This window comes from Bos indicus x Bos taurus, chromosome 15 (genome assembly GCF_003369695.1).
Source record: "Bos indicus x Bos taurus breed Angus x Brahman F1 hybrid chromosome 15, Bos_hybrid_MaternalHap_v2.0, whole genome shotgun sequence".
NCBI lineage: Eukaryota > Metazoa > Chordata > Mammalia > Artiodactyla > Bovidae > Bos > Bos indicus x Bos taurus.
The window spans coordinates 19632207-19658261 of NC_040090.1; the positions used below are offsets into that span (position 1 = coordinate 19632207).

A 26055-nucleotide genomic window follows, 5' to 3' on the forward strand; every position below is an offset into this window, starting at 1 on the left:
CATCCTTAGCCTACCAGGGTCCCCCGTCCATGGGATTTTCTAGGCAAGAGTACTGGAGTGGGTTGCCATTTCCTTCTCTCCCTTACAAAAAATGATGTATTTATAATACAGTCATCCCTTGACAACTGCAGTTTCAGTAGCTGAACCCACTGATGCCAAACCTGTGGATATGGAGGGCCAACTGTACAAAGAGGGTGCACTGTAGTCTCCCAGGGAAAACATACAGCCATGGTTCTTAGGCCAACACTGGCAACACCACATTAGAGCAGGTAATGGAAGAGAGCTTATAGGATGCACAGAAAATGAATGTGAAAGAGCTCTGTAAACAAACTATCATAGGAAATACACATACTAGCTGATTTAAGCACACTGTAATATCAGGGCTTCCCTGGTAGCTAAGTCAGTGAAGAATCTGCCTGCAGTGCAGAAAACCCAGGTTTGATCCCTGGGTCAGGAAGATCCCCTGGAGAAGGAAATGGCAACCCACTCTAGTGTTCTTGCCTGGAAAATCCCCATGGACAGAGGAACCTAGTGGGGTCGCAGTCCATGGGGTCGCGAGAGTCAGACACGACTTAGTGACTACACCACCACCACCACTGTAATATCAAAGTAAATCCTGATTTGAGACTCCAGTTTGTATAGAGAAAAAGGCACCACCACAAGATTAAGGCACCACCACATGAAATTCATTCCATGACACCCCAAAGCCATCAGAGGATCATGGTAGAAGGTACATGTCATGATGAGTTATCATACAATTTCCCCTCCTTGAACTTCATCTCAGCAGAGGTCAATCTCTTGGAAAAAGAATGTACTTCTGGCCTGCTTTCCCAGCTCTCCTTTGCAGGGCTCTCATTAAGCCGGTTCTGGAGCGGATGCTGACAAAGTGATAAATGGAAACTTCATATTATTATCTTCACATAAAAATAACATTCTAAATGGTGATACTGGTCCCAGACTGGCTAATACATGCTCTTAAGATCACAAAAGGGAATCCCCCTGGGAGCCAGTGGTTAGGACTCTATGCTTTCACTGCCAGGAGTCCAGTTCCATCTCTTGTTCCGTAACTAAGATTCCACAAGCTGTGTGGTGGACCAAGCCCTGCGCAGCTCTCCGTCCCCCGCCCCTCCGTCCCCGCAAAAAAAATCCACAAAAATTTCATCTCACTTCCAAACAAGACACAAGGCACCAGATGTGGCTATGGCTGAAGGGTCTTTGTGGGCTACCAGAGCCCGAGAGCCGAGAGCAGCCTGGCCAATGGGAGTTTGGCATGGGCACGCAAACATTTTGAAAAACATTTTTATATTTTTTTGTAAACAAAAGAAAATTCCTAAGTCCTGGAGTTTTTTTTTTTTTTAATAACAAATCGAAAGGAGGAAGGGCATCATAAACTTTACGTTTTCAGCTTTTTAACATAAAGAACTTCACCTAATCCTGGTCATGAGTCTTTCTGCACCGTGGCCTGGACCTCGCGCTTGCGCTCAGCGGTGTGACCTTGGCCTGGCCACTGCGGCGCGCAGAGCTCGGCGGCGGGCGGGGCTCGGCGGGGAGGGGGCGGGGCCGGCGGGCGAGGGCGGGGCTCGCCTCCCTCCCAGCCCAGGCGATAAAGAGGGGCTGGGCTGTCGTCGTAGGTTCAGTGGCGCTGAAGCGGAGGCGTGGGGCTTTTAGGTAAGGTTGGAGTGTCGGGAGGCTCGCGGAGCCGCACTCCCAGCCCGGCCCTGAGACACTTGAGCCGCTGCTCTAGCAACTGGGCCGCGGGACTGAGGGGTTTGGAGGGTCAGAGCTGGCGCGCTTACCCCGCGCCGGCCTCCGCGCTGGGGGACGGCGAGCTGCGGCGCCTTTACCTCTGCCCGCGTCCTTCCCTCCGCCCGCGTCCCGCAGCATCCCGGCGCCGGGGGTTCCCGGCGCGCCTTTAAGCTTCCCAGCTTCTTTTGTTTGCAACGAGAAGGGAGCTGACGCATTCCCTGTTCCGCGCGGCCTCGCCACCCACCCACCCTGTATTCCGCCGCCACCCGCCCCGGGAATACCTTCCGAACCTCGATTCTGAAAAGAAGCTCTTGCAATTTAGGCAAATCAGATCGCACCTTGAAAGGAGGTTATAACCACATCCCTGAGTGTCTGGAAATTCTTCTCTTACCCTGGAGGTCTGAATTTTGAATTTTAAAAAGCAAGGTGGGGTCGTAACTTAGACATTTCAAGTACGATGTTGGTTTTCTTGGGCCGGCCTGGGCCTCACCCTTCTTGGAGTCTGACGGCTGACTTTTAAGGAGACGTTAAGTAGTGATTTTCTCCATGGATCCTGGAAATGTACCAAGTAACGTTGTATTTCTCCTCTGACGCATGTGAGTTCTCCCCTTTAGCCCGCTACCCACACGAAGAAGAGATGGGATTGGTTACTCACCCTGGCAGTAGTTGGGTGACTTCTTTGAAATTGCAGAGTGGCCTGTTGGCACCTTGTGAAGACTGTGGGGCAGGAGGCTTCCTCCGGTTTTGCTTTTGACCAGTGCTTTCCTTTTTTTCCTTCTTGTAATGCCTTATGTCCACTTTGAAAGTGCCTCTTGCTGTGGCCAGCTGATTCTTTTAAAAATCCTCTTCTTGGCCAACTTTTAAAAGATACCAGGGGGCCCCAGCGGAGACCTGCCTACCACTCTCAACTGCAGTAACTCTGTGTTGTGTTTAGTTGCTCAGTCGTGTCCGACTCTGCGACCCCATGGACTGCAGCCCTCCAGGCTCCTCTGTCCATGGAATTCTCCATGCAAGAATACAGGAGTGGGTTGCCATTTCCTACTCCAGGGGATCTTCTGACCCAAGGATCGAGCCCGAGTCTCTTAGGTCTCCTGCATTGGCAGGTGGATTCTTTACCAGTAGCGCCACCAGGGTGTAGTAAGAACTAAATGAGATAATTTGTAGCACCTGATAAGTGGAGAACAAATGTGGCTGTTAATAGTTCATATCCCCATGTTCCTGGCTGAGGGTAGCTTATTCCCAGTTCTCCAGGGAAGGCACGCACAGTTCAGAATGTTGATCAAAGGAATTGCCTGACTGTGGACCAAATGTATGAAACTATGGCTTCTGTGTTTTCAAACAGGGAACTGTAAGGAAAACACCCCACTATGCTGAGTAGCTTGTAAAATAAAATCCAAATAAAAATGGATATTAGAGTGAGGCAAGCAGGTGTCTAGTGGAATTCAGCTTTGAGAGCTGCAGGTACAAGTTCTTGAAAAGAAATGCCTTAAAAATTCTGGGCCAACCAGACTGCCGTAAACAAAACCTAGCCCAGAGGTGTTGAGGCTTTCCAAAACAGGATGTGTTATTACTTATGCCCCATATTTTTTGTGAAATACCTTCATAGCTGGCTCTTACATGTACTACCTTAAAGGGCAGGGCTGTTAGGCGGCCCTCTAATGAGGGCCCTCTTTAAAGAACTAGAGATTTGTTCCTGGAACAAATCACAGGACTGGCCCTTCCTTTTGAGGAAGCAGCAAATTTGTGGGTTTAGAGAGTTCTGAGATGATTGTCTCCGGCAGTGGGAGCTCAAGAGTAGCTGGGAGGGGCTGTTCATTATGATGGTGGCTTTCTGTCTGTCTCTACTTGCTGATGTAATTACTTCTCTGAGCTGAGTGATCTCTGTGTAGGTGACTCAGCTTGCCTGGCTGTATGTGTCCGAGGTGATAAAGAGGCAAAGCCCCAAGCCCCCAACACTACTAGCCTCCAGGTAGTGTTACTTTGAGCTACTTGTGAGCTACTGTGCTGTGTTCAGATGTGTCTGACTCTTGACTTCCTCACAGACTTCAAACCACCAGGCTCCTCTGTCCATGGATTTTTCCAGCCCAGAACCCTGGAGCGGGTTGTCATTTTCTGCCTCAGGGGATCTTCCCACCCCAGGGATTGAACCCACATCTCTTGCGTCGCCCACATTGGCCAAGTGGATTCTTTACCACTACGTCACCACCGGCCCTTGATAAATAGAAGCAAGATCCACGCAGTGTGGCTTTGCAACTAACCTGTTGCCTTGGGACAGGTACTTTCATCTCCCAGGGCCTCCATTAATTTCCGTAAAATAGGAACATTGGGTTTGATTTTTTAAAGTACCTTTAGCCTTAAAGATCATCAGCCTCCAAGGCTCCAGGCTCCTAGGAACACTAAGTGTGCCCCTGGGAGTCTGTGAATCTTGTGGCAGTATTGCCCTCATATAGTCTCTTCTCTGGTGGCCTCTGTTCAACCAATTTATTTCAGAAGCTGAATTCACAAGACGTTTCCCCGCCAGAGAGTTTAACTGTGGTTAAGAAGTCAGGCCTGGGTTTAAACGCAGTTATGCCACGTACCAGTTCTGAGGTTGGTGTATTCATTTTCTATTACTGTGGAAACAAACTGCCACAAAGCTGGTGGCTTAACACAACACAAATGTATTAGTCTTACAATTCCATCTGTCAGAAGTCTGACCTGGGCCTCCCTGGGTTCAAGTCAAGGTGTCAGCAGGGCTGGGTTCCTTTCTGAGGGCACTGTGTGAGAGAAGCTGTCCCCTTGATCATTCAGGCTGTTGGCATGTCACAGTCCTTGTGATTGGTGGACTGAGGTGCCACTTCCTGGCTGAGAGTCGGCTGAGGACCATTCTTCACTTCTGGAGGTCACATGTATGCCTCAGCTGTGACCCCTGTGCTCTGTCCTCAAAATCCCCATGGGTAGGCAAAGTCCTTCTCACTCTTTCTTCAGTTGTCTGTGTAGTCTCTGAATAGAAATACTAATTCCTGGGCACCCCCCAAGACCTCCAGAATCAGAACTTCTTGGGGCAAGGCCCAGCAATCTGTTTTAACAGCCCTCCAGATGAGTCTGATGCCCACTGAAGCTAGAGAACCAGGACTGGTACCCTATTTTATTTTCTACCTAGTCTCTAGTGTTAGTTGGTATCCACCTCCACTAGACTGTAAGGTTCTTGAGATGGGGCTTTACCTGGTTTAGCAATCACTGCACCCCAGTGTCTAGCTGCTCAGCTTACATGGGCTCATAAATGGTCACTGTGGAGATGACTGGGGGGTAAGTGTCAGGACCGAACTTACTTTGTAGAGTAAATATACCCACAATGAATTCCTTAAGTTTGTTGGGTCATTGGCGGGTTAAATGTTTTATGTTCAAATTTATTTGGATTGTTTAAATAGGTAGATAAATATTTGAGGGTGCTGGCTGGGGTTTTTGGATGGACAGCTGCGTGTCTTTGTTTTCCTCTGTAAAATAATGGAATATAGGCTTGTACTGTCCATAAACTGGCTACCCAAAACATCTTTAGGAACTCGGTTAGGGATGCCTGTATTTGTAAATCGCCTTGCTACTGTTAGCTTCCCTTGACATCTCAGGTGGATGGAAATGAATAAATCATGATTGGGTTGGTTTTTATTGTAGAATGAGAAGCTCTAGTTTTAACCCTTTGCTGCTTTCTGCTGGCATCTTTTCTGCAACATCTCTGATCAGTGTTCTTTTCATGTGAACATTTCTAAGTGATGGGGAGTTTTTCATATTTCACCAAGGAAATTGATTTCCATCTGTGCTGACACTTTGTTGAGTGCCTGGCACATGGCAGGGAGGGAGGAGGAAGTGGGGTGATAGCGAGCAGTTTCTCTTAGGAAGCCCAGAATGCCTCCCAATTGATCCTAATGCTGTCTTTGGAAATTACATGGAATAACCTGTCCCTCTCTTCCTTGGTGGCCCTTACCGTGTTTGAAGATGCTTACTGTCTCTGACCATACTTTTCCAAACAGAACAGCCCTGATTTCTCCCACCCATTTCTCCTGGCTTTTACAGCTGTTTATTTTGATGTCCTGATAAACTGGAAGAAATTAAGAAATCTGGCACCTAATTGTAAAAATATTATTTCCAGGCGAGGTCTGAGGCCAGCACGGAGTAACCCCAGGATTGTGTGTGCATTTATCTGCTTGTTCCTTTAAGTGCCATTAACATTTTAGCCCATATTGAGCTTTAAAACCCTCAAGTCTTAGATTTCATTATTCTATAAAAGCAATATCACGTCACGAATTAGAAACTGAAGTAAAGGAGTTGACTGCTTTAAGGTTATATAAATTGACAGCAAAGTGGGATTAGAATATGGGTCTCTCTTTCAGAACTACTAGAAAATCCTGAAAGCCTCATTTTTCACCCCCCCAAATATAGGGTGTGACTAAAATAACTATTTTTATTCCTAGGAGACCGTATATATAGGAAATACTTTTTACTTCAATGTAGCAAATTTTGAAAGCTGTTATGTATTTTTAATAATCAGGTAGAATGTTAGAAAAATAAAAATTTAAGCTGCAAGTTAAATGACACAGAAGTACATTAAAATATTTTCTTTGTTGAGAGCTCTTTCTGAAAAATATTCATTGTTAAGAAAACATATTTAAGTATAAATAAGCTGCTCATAATTCTGCCGTGCTGTTCATCACATGTACCAAAATGTTTGGAAAAGTTGATGTCCCAAGCTTTTTTTTAAAGGTGTGTGTATGTATGTGTGTATTTTAAAGAAAAAGTAATAAAATTATAGCTAAACTGGCTTTTTTTTTTCTTAATACCTTGTGAATAGCCTTTCATGTCTATTACTTTTCATGGCTGTATAGTTCCCCACCATGGAATTGGACCATAATTTACTCATCATCTTGTTGGACATGTGTGTTACCAAATTCTTACTGTTTGAAACAATGCTTATATATCCTTGACTGTTACTTATTCTTCTAGTGAAAAGCCTATTTGACTTGTCCCTGAAGCAATTCCCTTTTAGAGTCAACTTCAGAGCCACCCAGAAAAATGTCCACATTTCCTAAGATCGGCACCAAATGTGTTCTACCACTGCAAAATGGTGTCTTCCAGTAAGCTCACCCATCCTATCCTGTGGACCCTTTTCAGAATGACTTTAGGTTCTTTCTAATAATTAAATCCATTGCTTAAATGAGTCTTAAAATGTTGAGAAAGGCATGATGAGGTCTTCTGCATGCTTCTTGCATCTAAGTGTTTGGTTGGGTGTGTTGGAAAAGTCACGGTAGCTCTGTTGGTTCACCTACCATATGATCTACACTTACTAGGGGGAAGATTTTTAAGCCTTGAGGTTCAGTTCTCTTTCTTAATGCTGAAACAGATTTGCCAGAAGATAGGTGACTGCTGCTGCTGCTGCTAAGTCGCTTCAGTCGTGTCCGACTCTGTGCGACCCCATAGACAGCAGCCCACCAGGCTCCCCATCCCTGGGATCTCCAGGCAAGAACACGAGTGGGTTGCCATTTCCTTCTCCAATGCATGAAAGTGAAAAGTGAAACTGAAGTCGCTCAGTCGTGTCCGACTCTTAGCGACCCCATGGACTGCAGCCCACCAGGCTCCTCCGTCCATGGGATTTTCCAGGCAAGAGTACTGGAGTGGGGTGCCATAGAATATTTGGGGAAGTATGGCAAAGAGTAGAGGATCAGGAAAAGAAATAAGAAATCATAAATAATCCTGCTTAGTGTTAACTATTGTCAGCATTTTAGGGGCATTTATAAAATAGCTTTAAGACCATCAGCTATTTTGTCTTTTCTGGTGGCTCAGTGGTAAAGAATCCACCTGCAGTACAGGAGATGCAGGTTCAATTCCCAGAAGGAAATGGCAACCCACTCCAGTATTCTTGCCTGGGAAATCCCATGGACAGAGATGCCTGGCAGGCTAGAGTCCATAGGGTCGCAAAAAAGACAGACAGGACTTAGCTACTAAACAACAACAATGAAGACCTGGACTTCTGATTCAAATACTGTTGCAGGAAGGCGGACCCCTTCCAGGGCCCAAAACTGGGCTCTTGTCTAACACTCGGAAATGAATTGTCCAAGGAGACACATGTGCTGACAAAGCAAGAGATTTTATTGGGAAAGGGCACCCGGGTGGAGAGCATTAGGGTAAGGGAACCCAGGAGAACAGCTCTGCCACTGGCTCGCAATGTCGGGTGATGGGATTAGTTTCCGGGTAGTCTTTGGCCAGTCACTCTAATTCAGAGTCTTTCCTGGTGGTGCACGCTCAGCCAAGATGGATGCTAGCGAGAGGGATTCCCGGAAGTGGATGGACACTCGGTGTCTCCTTTCGACCTTTCCGGAACTCTTCGGGTTGGTGGTGGCTTATTAGTTCCGTATTCCTTATCAGAATCTCCTGCCGTAAAACAACTCATGCAAGTGGTTACTATGGTGCCTGGCTAGGGTGGGCGATTTCAATCAGTGTGCTTCCCCTAACAATACTACAATGTTAGCATCTGCACACTGACCACTTCCTTTCTCTGCCGTCTTTGCCCTCTTGCATCCAAGTCATGGAAACATCCACTGTGACTCCCAGCCAGTCCTGTGGACTTAAAGCTCAATCTTGTTGACAGTCCCCATCCAACCCATATGGTTGCGGGCTGCCTTAGGCTTGGGGCCTGCGATCTCCTCTGCTCATCCAAGCCCAGAGTGTTTGTCCAGCTTTCTGACCTGATGCTACCTTCTGTCTACCCTCTCCACTCTTCTCAGCCCAATGCCCCTTCCCTGCCCAGCTTCTTTTTCTGGGAACCTCATGACTTCCCATGACTCTGTGCCCTCTGTGACGGCCCACACTCTGTCTGTGTCTGCAGAGTGTGCTTCTCTCAGAATCTGAATAAATCTACTTCTTACCTATCACTTTGTCTCTCACTGAATTCTTTCTGCAATGAGACATCAAGAACTTGAGCTTTGTTAGGTCCTGAAACCACATACCATGGGTTTTGGCTGGGTTTGAGTCCCAGCACATGAGTTCAAGTCCCAATCTGTGGTAAATGGATTCACAACCACACCCAGACTTCCTGCCCTAAGTCAAACAGGCATGTCCACACCTCCTGGCCTCTCCTTCGGCCAGGCACCATGCTGTGCAGTGTGTGTGCTTATCCCCGTGTGTCCTGGATGCAGAGGGGAGGCCTAGAGGTTGAGTAACACACAGCAAGAAGTGGCAGAGCCAGAAATATCCAAGGCTTTGTTCACCGGTCAATGAGAAAGCCTGACCCTGAACCAGTTCACTGTGCAGTTTCTGCTGCTCTTCTTAAGAGATAAGCCTTTCTTCAGTTCAGTTCAGTTCAGTTCATGTCCGACTCTTTTCCAGCCCTTTCATCAAGGGTGGGTTCTCTGCACCACACCCTGTTTATTTGTTTTGATGGTGCTATTCATGCCAAGGACCATTTGGAAGGAAGTCTCCTAGAGGTTGTGACCTCCTCCCTCCTCCTCTGGTGGGGCTGCCTGAGGAAGCAGCTATTGCAGAACTTTTAGGAAGAGTCTGACACTCCCTGCCTCCCTCTTGGGAACCTCTGATGGATGCCTTTCTCTCCTGTTCTCTTGCAGCACTTGTTCCCAGCCCCAGGCTTGTGTGAGTGTGTTAAGTTATCCTTTCTACCCAAACGCCCTTGCGTGTAAGGAACCAGGCTGGGAGCTGGGGTGTGCTGGGCCTGGGTCACTGACTGAGGTCCAGGGATAGGGGAACACTTATCATTTGTTCACTTGACTCATCTGGCTCCAGGCAGAAAGCATTGCAGGGGCGTTGGGTGCCAGCCAGAGGGGCTGGGACCTCTTCCTGATTTGTTAAGGAGAAGGCAATGGCACCCCACTCCAGTACTCTTGCTTGGAAAATCCCATGGATGGAGGAGCCTGTTAGGCTGCAATCCATGGGGTCGCTAAGAGTTGGACACGACTGAGCCACTTCACTTTCACTTTTCACTTTCATGCATTGGAGAAGGAAATGGCAACCCACTCCAGTGTTCTTGCCTGGAGAATCCCAAGGACGGGGGAGCCTGGTAGGCTGCTGTCTATGGGGTCGCAGAGAGTCGGACACGACTGAAGTGACTTAGCATAGCATAGCATAGCACATAGAGAGCCTGGTCTGTTAGGGTGCCTCCCATCTCTCAGGTTCAGGGAACAAGAGGGGAACTCCCTGGAGAGGCCAGGAGGTATGGACATGCCTGTATGACTTAGGGCAGAAAGTCTGGGTGTGGTTGTGAATCCGTTTACCACAGATTGGGACTTGAACTCATGTGCTGGGACTCAAACCCAGCCAAAACCCATGGTACATGGTTTCAGGACCTAACGAAGCTCAGGTTCTTGATGTCTTATTGCAGAAAGAATTCAGTGAGACAAAATGATAGGTAAGAAGTAGATTTATTCAGATTCTGAGAGAAACACACTCTGCAGACACAATGTGGGCTATCGCAGAGGGTGAGTGTTCCCCGAAATTTGGGGTGGTTAGTTTTTATAGGCTGAGTAATTTCATATGCTAATGAGTGGGAGGATTATTCCAACCATTTTGGGGACGGGGTGGAGATTTCCAGGATTTGGGCCACTGCCCACTCCCTGATCTTTGAACAGTGCCTTGTAAATGTTATGAACCTCCTTCCATAGTTCTTCAGGCACTCTATCAGATCTAATCCCTTGAATCTATTTCTCACTTCCACTGTATAAACGTAAGGGATTTGATTTAGGTCATACCAGAGTGCTCTGGTGTTTTTCCCTACTTTCTTCAATTTAAGTCTGAATTTGGCAATAAGGAGTTCATGATCTGAGCCACAGTCGGCTCCCGGTCTTGTTTATGCTGACTGTATAGAGCTTCTCCATCATTGGCTGCAAAGAATATAATCAATCTGATTTTGGTATTGACCATCTGGTGATGTTCATGTGTAGAGCTTCTCTTGTGTTGTTGGAAGAGGGTGTTTGCTATGACCAATGCATTCTCTTGGCAAAACTCTATTAGCCTTTGACCTGCTTCCTTTTGTACTCCAAGGCCAAATTTGTCTGTTAGTCCAGGTATCTCTTGACTTTGTTCGTTTGCATTCCAGTCCTCTATAATGAAAAGGATATCTTTTTAGGGTGTTAATTTTAGAAGGTCTTGTAGGTCTTCATAGAACCATTCTACTTTAGCTTCTTCAGCATCACTGGTCAGGGCATAGAGTCGGATTACTGTGATCTTGAATGGTTTGCCTTGAAAACAAACAGAGATCATTCTGTCATTTTTGAGACTGCATCCAAGTACTACATTTTGAACTCTTTTGTTGACTATGATGGCTACTCCATTTCTTCTAAGGGATTCTTGCCCATAGTAGTAGATAATGGTCATCTGAGTTAAATTCACCCATTCCAGTCCATTTTAGTTCCTTGATTCCTAAAATGTCAATGTTCACTCTTGCCATCTCCTGTTTGACCACTTCAAAATTGCCAATATACCCTGGATCATTGAAAAGGCAAGAGAGTTCCAGAAAAACATTTATTTCTGCTTCACTGACTATGCCAAAGCCTTTGTGTGGATCACAATAAACTTTGAAAAATTCTGAAAGAGATGGGAATACCAGACCACCTGACCTGCCTCTTGAGAAACCTATATGCAGGTCAGGAAGCAACAGTTAGAACTGGACATGGAACAACAGACTGGTTCCAAATAGGAAAAGGAGTACGTCAAGGCTGTATATTATCACCCTGCTTATTTAACTTATATGCAGAGCACATCATGAGAAATGCTGGGCTGGTTGAAGCACAAGCTGGAATCAAGATTGCCGAGAGAAATATCAATAACTTCAGATATGCAGATGACACCACTCTTATGGCAGAAGGTGAAGAAGAACCAAAGAGCCTGTTGATGAAAGTGAAAGAGGAGAGTGAAGAAGTTGGCTTAAAGCTCAACATTCAGAAAACGAAGATCATGGCATCCAGTCCCATTACTCCGTGACAAATAGATGGGGAAACAGTGTCAGACTTTATTTTGGGGGGCTCCAAAATCACTGCAGGTGGTGACTGCAGCCATGAAATTAAAAGACGCTTACTCCTTGGAAGGAAAGTTATGACCAACCTAGATAGCATATTCAAAAGCAGAGATATTACTTTGCCAACAAAGGTCCGTCTAGTCAAGGCTATGGTTTTTCCAGTGGTCATGTATGGATGTGAGAGTTGGACTGTGAAGAAAGATGAGTGCCGAAGAATTGATGCTTTTGAACTGTGGTGTTGGAGAAGACTCTTGAGAGTCCCTTGTGTTAGGAGAAGCACACTGATTGAAACCACCCACCCTGGCCAGGCACCACAGTAACCATTTGCATGAGTTGTTTTACGACAGGAGGTCCTGGTAAGGAACAGGGAACTAGTAAGCCTCCACCAACCAGAAGAGTTCGGGAAAGGTCAAAAGGAGAGACCACCTGTCCAACCACCTCCCAGAATCCTCTCTGGCATCCATCTTGGCTGAACAAGGCATGTACCACCAGGAAGGACTCTGAGTCAGAATGATTGGCTAAGGACAACCCGGGAACTGATTCCATCACCATAAAACCCGAGACTGCAAGCCATGTGACAGAGCAGTTCTCCTGGGCGCCCTTTCCCAATAAAATCTCTTGCTCTGTCAGCACATGTGTTTCCTCGGACAGTTCATTTCCGAGTGTTAGACAAGAGCCCAGTTTTGGGCCCTGGAAGGGGTCTCCTTTCCTACCACACTTGGACTGCAAGGAGATCCAACCAGTCCATCCTAAAGGAAATCAGTCCAGAATATTCATTGGAAGGACTGATGCTGAAGCTGAAAATTCAGTACTTTGGCCACCTGATGCGAAGAACTGACTCATTTGAAAAGACCCTGATGCTGGGACAGATTGAAGGCAGGAGGAGGAGACGACAGAGGATGAGATGGTTGGATGGCATCACCAACTTGATGGACATGAGCTTGAGTAAGCTCTGGGAGTTGGTGATGGACAGGGAAGCCTGGTGTGCTGCAGTCCATGGGGTCGCAAAGAGTTGGACACGACTGAGCGACTGAACTGAGCTGGCACTGACATGGCACCTCGGGGTGTGTTGTTTCACTTGCTGGTTGAGGATCGAGGTCTAGTCTTGTCTGCCATCTTGGTCCCATTTGATTCTAATCAGTTTATGTTGTGTCCTTGGGCTATGTCATTCTTTCAAAAGTTGTGCCCTGCCCCTTTCTCTCCTGTTACAGTAGTGGTGGTGGTGGGGGGCGGGTGTGTGTGTGTGTGTGTGTGTGTGTGTGTGTGTGTGCAGAGTGAGGCAGGAAGTGGCAATAGCCACCACTTTCCTGTGACTGTGTCAAGCACATAGTTATCTGGTTTTATCTTACATCTCCCCATGTGGGGAAGAACCCACGTACAGATGAGACAATGAGGCTCGGTAGCTGTGGGAGAGCTGGGCTTTAGTATGTCCGGGTCTGAGCTTATGACCACTAGCCTTGGGCAGCCTTAGATCCTCCCTGCACTGGGGTGTTGGGCAGCTGCCCCCCGGGGAGGGTCAGCCTGGTGGGAGTGGGCATATAGGCTATGGTAGGTTTTGAAGACCCCAGAGGGAAATGAGGGTGATTCAGCCTTAAAGAAAGGCCAGGCCCAGTTAGATTTTCTTCCTGCTTCCCCATTCATCAGAATATGACCTTTCTGTCTCCTGGGCGTGAGCTTCCTCAATATCATCTTCTTTAGGCAACACCCTTCCTGGTCCCATCCTTCCCACCACCCACCTCCAACTCAGAGGAGGGCTGGGTGGGGTGGGGTGGGGCAGGGCTCACCCACCAAGAACCCTATCTGTTTGCCAGACAGAGGTCCTGGCCTGTGGGGCTTAGGAGAGTAGAATGTGGAGCCACCCTGGTTTGGGGCAGAAATCACCTCCCTGTTGCTCAGGGAAGTCGGGATGGGGTCGGGAGACTTCTTAGATCTGTTGCTTATGGTTGGGACTTGGGCTAAGTTAAAAACCGCCCTGTGGCTTGGCTTCCTTCTCAAGTGAAAGGAGGATTTGAGGCATTTCAACCCTCCCCTCTTCTCCCCTGATGCTCACTGCCACACCTCTAAGCATTAACGGAATAGGGACCAGACAGCAGAGTTACCTGGAACCTGCCCTTACTTTTCAGAGTAAAGGAGGAGGTGTCCCCATCACACTTAGCAAGGTGGGGAGCCAGAGCTTCAGTGCACTAAGCCTTTGCCCCATGTTCTGCCACTGAATGCCTGCTGGTGTCCCCCAGAGTCACCCCTTTGGTGTGATGCACTTAGTGGCATGGCCTGGAAAAGTGATGCTTGCTGGGCTCAGCTCAGCCAGCAGCTGGAGGTGGGGCCTGCAGAGCTCGAATTGCAGGCGCTGCCTTGGGTATTCTGTACATTTTACCATTGGAGTCAGTGCCCCTGATGGAGGAGACAGTGCTGTCCCACTGCTCAGTCATGAACACTGAGGCTCAGAGGGACTGAGTTCCTGCAAAGGTGCACGGCTACTGTGGGTGAGGGCTGGGGTGGGCCCTGTGTGCTATGTCTCCCTGCAGCCACCTCTCCCACCAGGCCTGACAGCATTTCTTCAGCAAGCTGAGGTCTTCGACTGCGGAGGGGCCGAGGACTGCCCCCACAAAGAACACACTTGGTTCAGGGCCCCTGGCACTGAGGTTCCCTGTTTTCTCCGTCTGGTCTCTACTTCCTGTGTTTCCGGCAATCACCTGTTGGTTTGTGACAATGCTTTGTGTTCCTTCCTCCCAGGTTCTGTAGCTGGTCGCAATGGCAAGCAAAGGAGGGTACATCGTGCTTGGGCTCCTGTTCCTGGCTGTCCTCTGCCAACTCGGTGAGTGGTCCAGAGGGACTTGGATCTGGGTCATGTAGGTTGCTTCCACCCTAACTTTTTCTTAGGCTTCAGGATGACCAAGCTGGTGCCACAGACCCGGGCCAGGCTTCGGTTCTTTCGCCATCAGTGTTACAGGTCCAGGGTGATATGACTGCTCCTTCCTATGTTACAGCCCTGCCCTCGGCGAAGCCCCTTCCTGAGTTACAGTTCATCCTGGGTGACAGAGCTGCTTTTGTGGGGAAGAGATTACACACAGCCTCTTAAGTTTCACCCCTCGCACTGCCAGCAGCCAGGGCTGCCGACCCAGAGTGCTGAGCTCAGCGGCCACCCCGGGCGCTCCCATGTGACACTGCTGTGGCCGAGGGTACTGTGGTTATAGCAGCAGTAGCTGCTGCCCACAGCATTCATGAGCCAATCACTGTTCTCAGCATCTTAACACTATCTACTTATTTAATCCTCATATCCATCCTATGGAGCAGGGGCTGTTTATTGCCACTTTCCAGATGACAAGACTGAGGCCTAAAGAAATGGTTTATAAAATATCGCACTGAAGCGCTGCAGGCACAGTTCAAACCCAAATAAGCCTTTCATCAAAGTGTCTGCACCTATTTCCTTCGCCAGCCTACCCCTTCCCCCCTCCTGGAGATACTCATTACCTCTAACAGTAGGAACACCTGTGTTTACTTTGCTTCATTATAAAAATCAGAGGTCATTTTCTGCCTCTGTCATGTTACAACAAAAAAATTATTACTATTTTTTTTTTTTTTTTTTTGAGGAGCAGGGATAGGAGACGGAAAAGAAAGTAGCCGTGTAGTGAACAGTACAGAGTCATCTGTGTGTTGGAGCATGTCAGAGCTTACAGCGTTAGCAGCTTCCATACGGTGAACACTTACTATGTACCAGACCCTATCTCATTTAATCCTTAGCCATCCCCTGAGGGCTCAGTGCTGTTAGGCCCGTTTTACAGTTGAGGAAACTGAAGCAAAGAAGTTAGCCCAAGGTCACGTTGGAGCAGAAGTCATGACCTCCCCGCCCTCCTCCCCACTGTTGATCTTAGCCAAGGTGGTGCGTAATATAGTCACTGTGTTACAACATACATTATTGTCACAGTTCTACCCAGTGAATTTTCTGTAATAAGAATAGCTTGGGGGACCTCCCTGGTGGTCCAGTGGTTAAGACTTCGCCTTCCAATACAGGCGGTGTAGATTCAATCCCTGTTGGGAAGTTAAGATTCCACTTGCCTCATAGCCAAAAAACCAAAGCATAAAACAGCAGCAGTATTGTAACGGATTCAATAAAGACTTTAAAAATGATCCACATCAAAAAAGTCTTAAAAGAATAACCTGGTCACACCCTCTTTCCAACAGTCTACATTTGTTTATGGAGCTTGGGTTTGGTGCCATTAGCCATTCTGTGACAGGTCTTGGGGGCACTTAGGTCCTTCCCGAGGGAGTTGGAGTGTGAAGAATATCCACTTCACCCTGGTTAAGTGGCTGGAATATCAAACAACCATCCTCTGACTTATTGCTTGCCCCTGGCCTGGTTTTCTCCATGATTATGGTTGGTTTCTTCTCTTTTTCACTCAGGATGGTTAGAAGAACATCATGGTAAATAAACCAAGCATGGGCTTCAGAACTGACCGTGTAGGTGTAAGTCCCAGCTCTCCTCTTAAGGGCTGTCTGCCTTTTGACAAGTTAGTTAACATCTTAGTTTAATGGGGATGGCAGTCCTTAAGCCTGCCTCTTAACAGCAGTTCTCTGAAGACTGAAAGTTTAAATATTTGAACACAGTGTTAGCTGTGAATATTTCTGCCTCACAGAAGTTCCAAAGGTGAGCTCTCTTTCCTCTGTCCGAAGGTTTGTCAAGAAGCCAAATGAACTCTGGCTGTAGCCAGGAGAAACTGTACTCCCATGGGCAGCCTTTCCAAATGGCCCTCTCAGATAGCCAGGCAAGAGTATCCTCTCCCTCTAAACTCTTTCCTCTTACCAGGTGGACACACTTCTGGAGCAAGGAAAGATTGTTGAAAATTGGCATCTTTGTCCCTTCTCACGGTGACTCCCCTCTCACGCAGGCGTGGCAAGCACTGAGCCTGGCAGAGAAGAGGCAGAGGGGGCCAGCAGAGCCCGGCCCCGGACCCAGGGGCTGGCGTCATCTCTGCTGCATGCAGTGCTCTGAGTGTTCTTGATGGGGTCACTCCTCCTCTCCAGACATCTGTCTTATCATTTGCAAACAAAATGGAGGAGGAGGGGGTTTGGGGGGCTGATATTTCAAAGTTTAACCTGGAACCTTCACAAATCAGAGGGTCCTCTGCTAGTTGGGATTTCACACCTGTGAAGACAGACATGGTCATTTAAGATGTTTATAGAGAGCTTCACTCCTGACTAGGAGAAGGCAATGGCACCCCACTCCAGTACACTTGCCTGGAAAATCCCATGGATGGAGGAGCCTGGTGGGCTGCAGTCCATGGGGTCGCTAGGAGTCGGACACGACTGAGCCACTTCGATTTCACTTTTCACTTTCGTGCATTGGAGAAGGAAATGGCAACCCACTCCAGTGTTCTTGCCTGGAGAATCCCAGGGACGGGGGAGCCTGGTGTGCTGCCATCTCTGGGGTCACACAGAGTCAGACACGACTGAAGTGACTTAGCATAGCATAGCATCACTCCTGACTGTGCTCAGAAAGTGAGGAGCCACTTTCTTCTGGCCTTCTGAAAATTCTTCTCCCTGGTGATAAACCCAGGCTACAGCCTTAGGACTAAAAGTCAGCTCTGGGGTGCTAAAACCCACATTTTGGTCTTGGTTTCACCATGCCATTCTTCTATGACACTTTACATATTTCATCTTTGAAAATGTCTTCTCATACATATGGGTACTGCCAAATACTGATTACATGGCAAATGTGGAATATGACTCATCTTTGTCCTGTCACAAAGGGACATAAAACAAAGGGAAAATAATTCAGTGAAACTTGAAGTGTAGCCACCAAAGAGGAATCCTAAGACCGGAATGGGAGTGGTAGTCATTTTTCAAATTGGGGAACCAGAGGCATTTGCTTCTGATACGAACCAGCCCTTATGTTCAGTGTCGCTATGCAATGCCTGCTCACCCCTGTGAGTTTAAGATACACGGCTGCTGCCTGTCCCTTGGCTGTGTTTGCTTTGGTGATGGGCTAGTCCCTCAGCAGAGAACAGCCACACTGAGGATGCCTTATCCCGGAGGCCATCAGACTTGTTCTGTAGAGGGCCAGGTAGTAAATATTTTAGGCTTTGCAGGCCAAGAGACAAAAACCAAGGGTATTTTGTAGGCTTTTGTATAAATAAGAGAGAAAACAAGTTTCTGTAAGTTTTTAATTGATTCAAAAATTAATAATTGAGTACAATTTTTTATGATACAGCCCTACTAATAAAAGTGGAATTCTTTCTGGGAGAATAACATTTTGCTTACTCTGATTCAAAAATTAGTGTTCCCTATCAAATGAGTTGCGAATGTTCATGTGTTGATACTGATTTGTAATAGATTTAACGTATTTCATCTTGGAACATGTCTTTTCACACAGATCAGATCAGATAGGTACTACCAAATACCGATGATCAGTCCATGAGAATGGGATGTCAGAGCATAATTGTTCTTCAGAAGTTTTTATGGAATTCTGTTTATCCTTTTGATGGGTTCCTTTCAACCTGTTATTAACATTGCAGATTAATCACTTTTGGTTGAAAGTAGGAGAAAGCTTCTCAGTTGCACAATTAAATGGGTTTTGAAACCTGGACATTACCTTTGCACATACCACAGAGTCCGGTAAAACCACTGCTGGAACTGTAGTCTGAACTTCAAAAAATGTGTCTGCTGCAGGTTTGTGTGGGAAGGCATCCCACTGTGGGTTGCTGACCTCTGACCCGCACTACTGGAGATGGTGGGCTTGCTTCTGCACTGCTTATCTACCAGGTCCTGACGGTCATTCTTCCTGGTTCTAGGTCACAGCCTGCAGTGCTACAGCTGTATTAACCAAGTTAACTGCACTTCAATCGTCAATTGTTCACATAATCAAGATGCTTGTCTCTTCGTTAAGGCTGGTAAGAGCCTCCCCCTCCCCTCTCTGCCCGAGTGTAATGGGTTGAAGAGAGCCTGGGGAAAAATCCGTGCCACCTTCTTTTTTGTTAGACTTGTATTCAATAAGTAATAGCTACCATTTAATAGCACCAGTTGCATATGACACTAAACATTTTCCATTTGTTTTTGTTTTGTTTTTCCATTTTTTTTTTTTTAATTTAATGCTTTCCATCTACCACTTGGGTTAATGTTTTATTCCCATTTGGTAAACAAGGAGACTGAGATTCAGATTAAGCAACATGCTAAGGTCAAGGAAACCAGCTCAGGATTTGAACATGGAAATCCATCCAATTCCAACACTTGTTCTCATAACACCTACACTGGCTGCCTCCTAAACTTTTGAGAGCCTGCCGTGTGCTAGAGCCTGAGCTAGGAGCTCGAGATACAAAGATGAAGAAAGGAGACAATGAAAATTGTGAGAGGCTTGTGTAGCTGTCACAGATGTCTTTATTTACTTATACTCGTGTATCATTCTGGGGGGAATTTAATATATGCAGAGTCCTAAGGGGACTCAAGCTGAGCTCAGTAGACAAATAGAAGTAGGAGGACTAAGCAGGGAAGGGTGTTCCAAAGAAAGGCAAAGCAGGTACCGAGGCTCAGTGGCCTCAGAGAGCAAGGCACTCACGGGCTTGGGATGGGGAATGGCCTGCGTTGACAAGTTCTGTCAAATCTGCATTTTGCAAATTGGTTAGACTATGGAATTGCCTCCTCCATAAATCCTATTGAAGCAGAATTTAGGAAATGGTAGGCAGAGGCAAGAAACCAACCACATCATACCCTCTACTCTCGCTGGGTGTGGTTCTGGATTGAATTGACATGTAGAAAAGATACTGTGAAGTGAGGAGCGGCTGTTTCAGGGTCTGCTTAGTGAGTGTACAAGGTAAACCCCCCAACTTCCATCTCTTAAGAGATAAAAATAAAAACACCCTTCAAGTTCGTTCACTCACACTCTCTATGCAGATTCTTCCCAGCATCCTTCAAAGAATGCTGAGCACATCAGGTAAACTCAGAAAAGTTTTGGAAGACCCACAAGCTCAGAAAAACCTGATAGAAAGAAGGGGGAGATTCATTCCCCCAAAAAGGAAAAATCCGTGAGTAAGTCAGGATGAATTAGAATTCTCCTGTGTAAATAATAGGAGTATCTCTTGATTTTGGTACTAGTTCCTGGAATGCAGCTCTAATTCCAAGGCTTGCTTGTGAGGTCCTTGTTTCTTTAGGGAGCCAGTTCCTCTGCCTCACCTGGAAGACCATGTTGATTCATAGCTAATGTAGAAAGCACAGTGAGGCCCCCAGAGAGAACAGCCATTCACTCCACAAATATTTGAGCACCAGTTATCTGCAAACACAGAGACCTACTTCTTAACCCTGATCATCTGTCTCTTAGACCCCCACAACAAAAAGTATAATTTCCCAATGAGATAATAAAGGCAGTATTATGTGTAGAGTAAGTATTAGATTAGCAGTTAGAAGCTTTGAGCTCAGATCTCTGTCCTGCCAGCAGTAAGTTCTTCCTGCCTGTGTTTTTTTATTGACGAAATGGGTATGTTGGATGGTAGAGGTGGAGAGAAGGGATGAGGGAAGTAGAGTGAAATTGAAATCTTTTTTCCAGCTCTCTAATCCTATTGTTTCCTACCTAAATGGTTAACCTTTCATTTTAATTGTTTTCCAACATTATTGAAGTATAATTGACAAATAAAAACTGTATATATTTAAAGTATGAAATGATTACCACAATCTAATTAATACATTCACCCCCTCCCATTATTACCTTTTTGTGTATGATGAGAACACTTAAGATCTATTCTCTTAAGCAAGTTTTGAATAGACAATCTAGTATTATTAACTCCCTGGTAAAGAATCCGCCTGCAATGCAGGAGACCCCAGTTTGATTCCTGGGTCGGGAAGGTCCCCTGGAGAAGGAATGGGCTACCCACTTTAGTATTCATGGGCTTCCCTGGTGGCTCAGATGGTAAAGAGTCTGCCTGCAATATGGGAGACCTGGGTTCAGTCCCTGGGTTGTGAAGATCCCTTGGAGGAGGGCATGGCAACCCACTCCTGTATTCTTGCCTGGAGAATCCCATGGGCAGAGGAGCCTGGCGGGCTACAGTCCATGGGTCGCAAAGAGTGGGACAAGACTGAGCAGCTAAGCACATTATTAACTATAGTCACCATGCTGTACATTAGATCCCCAGAATTTACTCATCTTCTAATGAACTGTTACACTTTTAAAAACAGTTAATGTAAACAGTGAGGCACGTCTGTTAGAAGCGCCAGGATGTAAATCACCGACCACACCAGATACCAGTGAGGGCATGGAGCTCCCAGAGCTCTCATTCACTGCTGCTGGGAATGTAAATTGGTACAGACCATTTGGCAGTTCCTTAAAAAACGAAACGTACCCTCACCATAGATTCAACAATTGCATTCCTTGACTTCATTACCCAAATGAGTTAAAAACTTAGGTCCATACAAAAACCTGCACATGGATGTTTACAGCAGCTTTATTCGTAATTGCCCAAACTTGGTGAATGGATAAGTAAATGGTGGTATGTCCAGAGAATGGACTAAAAAGAAATGAGGTATCAATCCATGACAAGACATGAAGCAAACTGCATATTTCTGACTGAAAGAAGTCACTTTGGGAAGGCTAAGTACAGTTATCATTCCAACGACATATTTCAGAAAAGGCAAACTAAGGAGATCATAAAAAGGACAGTGACTGCCAGGGGTTAAGTGGGGAGGAGAGAGGATAAATAGGTGGAGCACAGGATTTTTAGGGCAACCAGTATACTATAGTGATGGATACATGTCGTATGTTTTGTCAAACCCCAGAGAATGTACAACACCCAGAGTGAACCTAAATGTAATTTATGGACTTTGGGTGATCATGATGACATCAGTTGCAACAAATGGAGGTGTTGGAGATGTTAATAGTGAGGGAGGTTGTTTAGGGTTGTGGCTGGGGGTATTGGGGCTATATAGGAACTCTGCTCAATTTTGCTGTGAATCTAAAACTCTAAAATACAATTTTTTTTAAGGATGATGTGAATCTTAAGTAATAATTTTCTTCTTCTCATGAACATATGTCCCAAAATTTCAGCTAGACATGTGGTAGCAGCAGTTCTTGAAATATAGATACTCAGACCTTACAGTTAGGCAGATACTAACAGAGCATCTAAATCCCCCTCCAGCTCTGACATCAGCTTGGGAGACACAGAGTGCATATTGTCATAAACATGAGTCAAAGGCCAAGCGTACATTAGAAATTATTTAACCACATTTCACCCTCAGACTGTGAAATGGGAATACTTATCTCCCAAGGTCAGTAGGGCAGTTAGAGGAGAAATGTATATGATAGTGCTATGCAGATGCCGTCTAGAAGAGAGACAGATAGGTATTAATTCAGCCACTGTTTACTGGCATCCTGGCTAGGTCCTGGAAGTATAAACCATGTACTTGGAGTCTGGCAGAGCCTCTGATGACAGTGTCAAGCAGTCATTGCTGAAATGGCCTTTCAGATAAGGGACATACTTAAGGGTCCCTAAGGCAATTGGGGGCTATTGCTTGGTAAAAGCAGACTTGAACCAAATCTTCAAAAAAGGGTAGAGAGGCTGTGCTCAGAGAGAGAACTTCAACATTCCAATGACTGATGTAATCCACTTTTACTCGGGTCATTCTGATAGTGGCTTTGGTGAGAAGCTCTCTCTTGTAAGGTTATTATGCAGATAAGATCATTCAAGTAAAATGCTTGGCTCACTGCAGGACAGGTAGTACGTGATTAATCGGTAGCAGTTATTAATAAATGACTAATTTATTAATAATTATGACAAAATTAATCTGCCCTCCTCAAGCTGTTAGGCTTCCCAGATTAGCATTCTGGTGGCTTTAATGCCTTCCTGGTTCCAGTGTCTGATTATTATTATGTAAGGCAGTAACTTGTCCTATTCAACAGTATTTTTAGCACAGTGTTAGAAGCAGCCTCTTAAATGCTTATGATCCAAATAAGCAGAGTCACTGGAACACTTGTTCTGGCCTCCACTTGACCAAACTTCATTAAAATCCAGGCCAGCACCTCATCTCTGAAGGGGAGTACAGAACAGTTATGCTGCAGTTATTAACTTAGGGGTTTTTGCTCTGAGCTGTGAGTGCAGTTGGATAAATTACTTACAAGGCTTACGTAAAAAAAATAGGCATCTGTATTTTTTATCTTTCCAACGCAGAAGAAAAGAAAATGATACCAAGGCAAGCACCAGCCTTCTATTGATATATCTGTGTGTCCCTAGCATCTAGCACATAATGTAACTTTTGAAGAGGAAAATCTAACATAATTCTTCTCTCTCAACACTTTTTTTTCTTCACTTAACATAGTTTATTTAATTACATATGCCACTAGAAGATACTTGGCATATATACTTTTGGCCTTTATTTTCCTTTGTTGTGCAAAAATTAGCACCACAACTGCATATTCTTTTGGAAAGTTTTTCCTGTGTTACTGAATAGTCTAATGATTTTTAAAGGAAGTTAAAATATTTTGGAAATAAATTCATCCAGTGACTTTATTTTAAATCTCAATCCACATATAACAAATAGATAAATGGAAGATAGTAGTCTGTGAAGGTAACACTGTTAAATTCCTTGGGAATCCTTCCAGAGAAAATTAATGTATTTAGCCCCACACATATGCTTTATAGAAGTGGACCACATTCTACATATTGCTCTGCATCTAGGCTTTTTTCTCTTGAGATGTGATTCACATATCTCAGTTCCAAAGTTCATTTTAAAGTATATAAGTCAGTGGTCTTTAGTATATTCACAAGTCTGTATGACTGTCACCACTATCTAATTTCACAACACTGTTGTGGTCCCAAAAGGAAGCCCCATACCTATTAGCAGTCACTGTCCATTTCTCCTCCCCACACACCCTGGCAGCTACTAGTCTACTTTCTAGCTCCATGGATTTGCTTGTTCTGGATATTAACTGAAACATAAAATGTGGTCCTCTGCGACTGGCTCCTATCACTGAGCATGAGGTTCTTAAGATTCGCCCATGTTATTGGATATATCACAGTACCTTATTCCTTTTTATGGCCAAATAATATTCCATGAGGTGGATATACCACATTTTGTTTATCCGTTCATCAGTTAATGGACATCTGGGTTTGTTTCCACCTTTTAGCTGTTTTGAATAATGCTGCTATGAACATTGGTCTATAAGCTTTTGTGTGAACATAGTTTTCAGTTCTCTTGGGTGATGTATTTACCTAGAAGTAGAATTACTAGGTCATATGGAAACTATTTTTAACCTTTTGAGGAAATACTAGACTTTTCCGAGATATCTGCACCATTTTACCTTTCCACAAGCAATATATGAGGGTTCTAATATTCCATGACACAAATTATTTTCCAATTTCTTGATTACAGCCACCCTAGTTGATATGAATTGATATTCATTGTGGTTTTGATTTGTATTTTCTTAATGACTAATGATATTGAGCGTCTTTTCATGCACTTATTGGTCATTTGTATATCTTTGAAGTATCTATATCCTTTGCCCATTTTTTAATTGGGTTGTCTTTTTATTATTCAGTTGTATTTCATTCTTCTCGGATGTGTGATTTGTAAACATTTTCTTCCTTTTGTGGGTTTTGTCTTTTTAATTTTTTAAAGTGTTCTTTAACTATTTGAAGCACTAAAGTTTTTAATTTTGATGAAGTCCAATTTATCTATTTTTTCTGCTTTTTTTTTTTTTTTAAAGAAACTAAAACTCCCCATGTCAACACACAGTCCTATGACATACCTTATCTGCATGGAGCTTTGTTGTGTGGAACCGCTACCATAATTTATTCAGATGCTTTTTTTTATTAACAGACTGTCTTTTAGTTTCTTGCTGCTACAGATAGTAGTGCAGTGACCATTCTTGAGCATGTATCTTAACCCTTTTTCATTCAGAGAGTAAATCCTAGAAGTGGGATTGCCAAATCAGGCATGCATTTAAAAATCTTGGTAAATCTTGAACATTAGTATGATCACCTGTTGCCTGCTATGCACACACCACTGTACTGGCTCTGCTGAGACTCTGGTTTCATGGAGAAGTTCCATTCAGAGCTGGATCCTGCATCTTTTTAGCCAGATATGAGAATTCAAAGACAGGTATAGAGCTTTACCTGCTTGATTGCTTACCCTTGTATGCATGTGTTTCCCCACAGTGCCGCTAAAATTTTACCACCAGTGTTGGAAGTACGAAGAATGCAGTTTTGAGTTCATTGCAAAAGCCTTAGGGGAGAAGGAGCTCCACTATGACTGCTGCCAGAAGAACCTGTGTAACAAAAGTGGCGGGAGGAGCGTATCCGAGAAGATGCTGCTGCTGCTCACCCTGCTGCTGGAGGCAGTCTGCCACTTTTATCGCTAAATCTATGCCAGGAGGGCTTCTCCTGAATATCCTGTTTCTATCTATTCCTTCCTTTGTGTGATGCTGTGTTCCAAAGGCTTTTTATTTTCCAACTGGATCCTGTTTAGTCTTTCCCTGTTGGGAGAGACTAAAACTAGCTTGAGCAACTTGAATAATAGAGGAACTCAGAAAGACTCTGAAGACCAGTCCTCTTGGCAGAGAAGACCTGTTTGAGTTGAAAAAAGTTAAGAGTGAACCGCGTGTAATTTGAGTGAGATGACATGGTTCTTACTCTGCACTTTGTGGGGTCAGCTTTGCAGGGACAGCTTGAGGAGCTGCTCTGCAATCCTCAGACGTTTCCCTCTGGTTCCTGGGATGTAATTAGTGTGATCAGTACTTTTTTGGGGTAGCTGGGGCAGGGGGCTCCTTTTCAGCAGTCTCTCTCACAAGGAATGCTTTATGCTCGCCTTTCATGGCCCCTGTATTGCCAGGGAGGCATGATGCATCTTTCATATGTGGGCTGTCAGTGAGGGACAATGAAATTCTTAAAGAAGAGTAGTGGGAATGACTTGTATTATCAGTTGCCTGGGAAGGAGGTAAGCTTTCCAGATGGCAGGGCATGGAAACACAAGGTTTGTCTTCGAAGAGGTACCAGTGGCTCAAATCTGTTTTCCTCTGTCTCTCAAATTTTGTATTGGCTTTGTTGTCTTTTGCTAGAAAAACTCAGTAGCATAAATGAACAGTGTGTTAAAACTATCCCTTCCACTCCCTACCTTTTCTGTTGACATGGTAGGCTGTCTTGGCTTTGTCACACACAGTTAAAAACTAAACATTTGAATATTCCATGTTACATGTGACTTGCAGTTATTAAGTATGCTTATCTTAACTGTTCCTGGTAGGAACACTCTTCATGTGTGCATGTATAATGTGTTAATGGAACAGGAGGGGCCTTTGGGGTTAGGATTTGAAAGTTCCAAATGTCATCATGAACAGTAACAGGTCT

At 45.2% G+C, this 26055-nt stretch overlaps 1 protein-coding gene across 2 annotated transcripts; it reads left to right on the forward strand.

The window, feature by feature from the left end:
- Window positions 1-1562: 1562 nt before the first annotated feature.
- Window positions 1563-25909, forward strand: CD59 (CD59 molecule (CD59 blood group)). 2 transcript variants are annotated; one of them, XM_027562700.1, is made up of 4 exons: window positions 1563-1668; window positions 14474-14555; window positions 18529-18627; window positions 24871-25909. In XM_027562700.1, exons 2-4 carry the CDS (start codon window positions 14492-14494, stop codon window positions 25071-25073), a joined length of 366 nt encoding a protein of 121 aa, XP_027418501.1. In that variant the 5' UTR covers window positions 1563-1668; window positions 14474-14491; the 3' UTR covers window positions 25074-25909. The 2 variants fall into 2 exon arrangements, with proteins under 2 accessions (XP_027418501.1, XP_027418502.1); XM_027562701.1 differs by lacking the exon at window positions 1563-1668 and adding an exon at window positions 2165-2342.
- The last annotated feature ends 146 nt before the right edge of the window (window positions 25910-26055 follow it).

Excerpts from the sequence above, each read along its gene's own strand:
- CD59 (XM_027562700.1), top strand. The coding sequence starts at position 14,492 with ATGGCAAGCAAAGGAGGGTACATCGTGCTTGGGCTCCTGTTCCTGGCT. Across the intron at positions 14,556-18,528 it reads GGCTGTCCTCTGCCAACTCG|GTCACAGCCTGCAGTGCTAC; the intron begins GTGAGTGGTCCA and ends TCCTGGTTCTAG. Across the intron at positions 18,628-24,870 it reads TTGTCTCTTCGTTAAGGCTG|TGCCGCTAAAATTTTACCAC; the intron begins GTAAGAGCCTCC and ends GTTTCCCCACAG.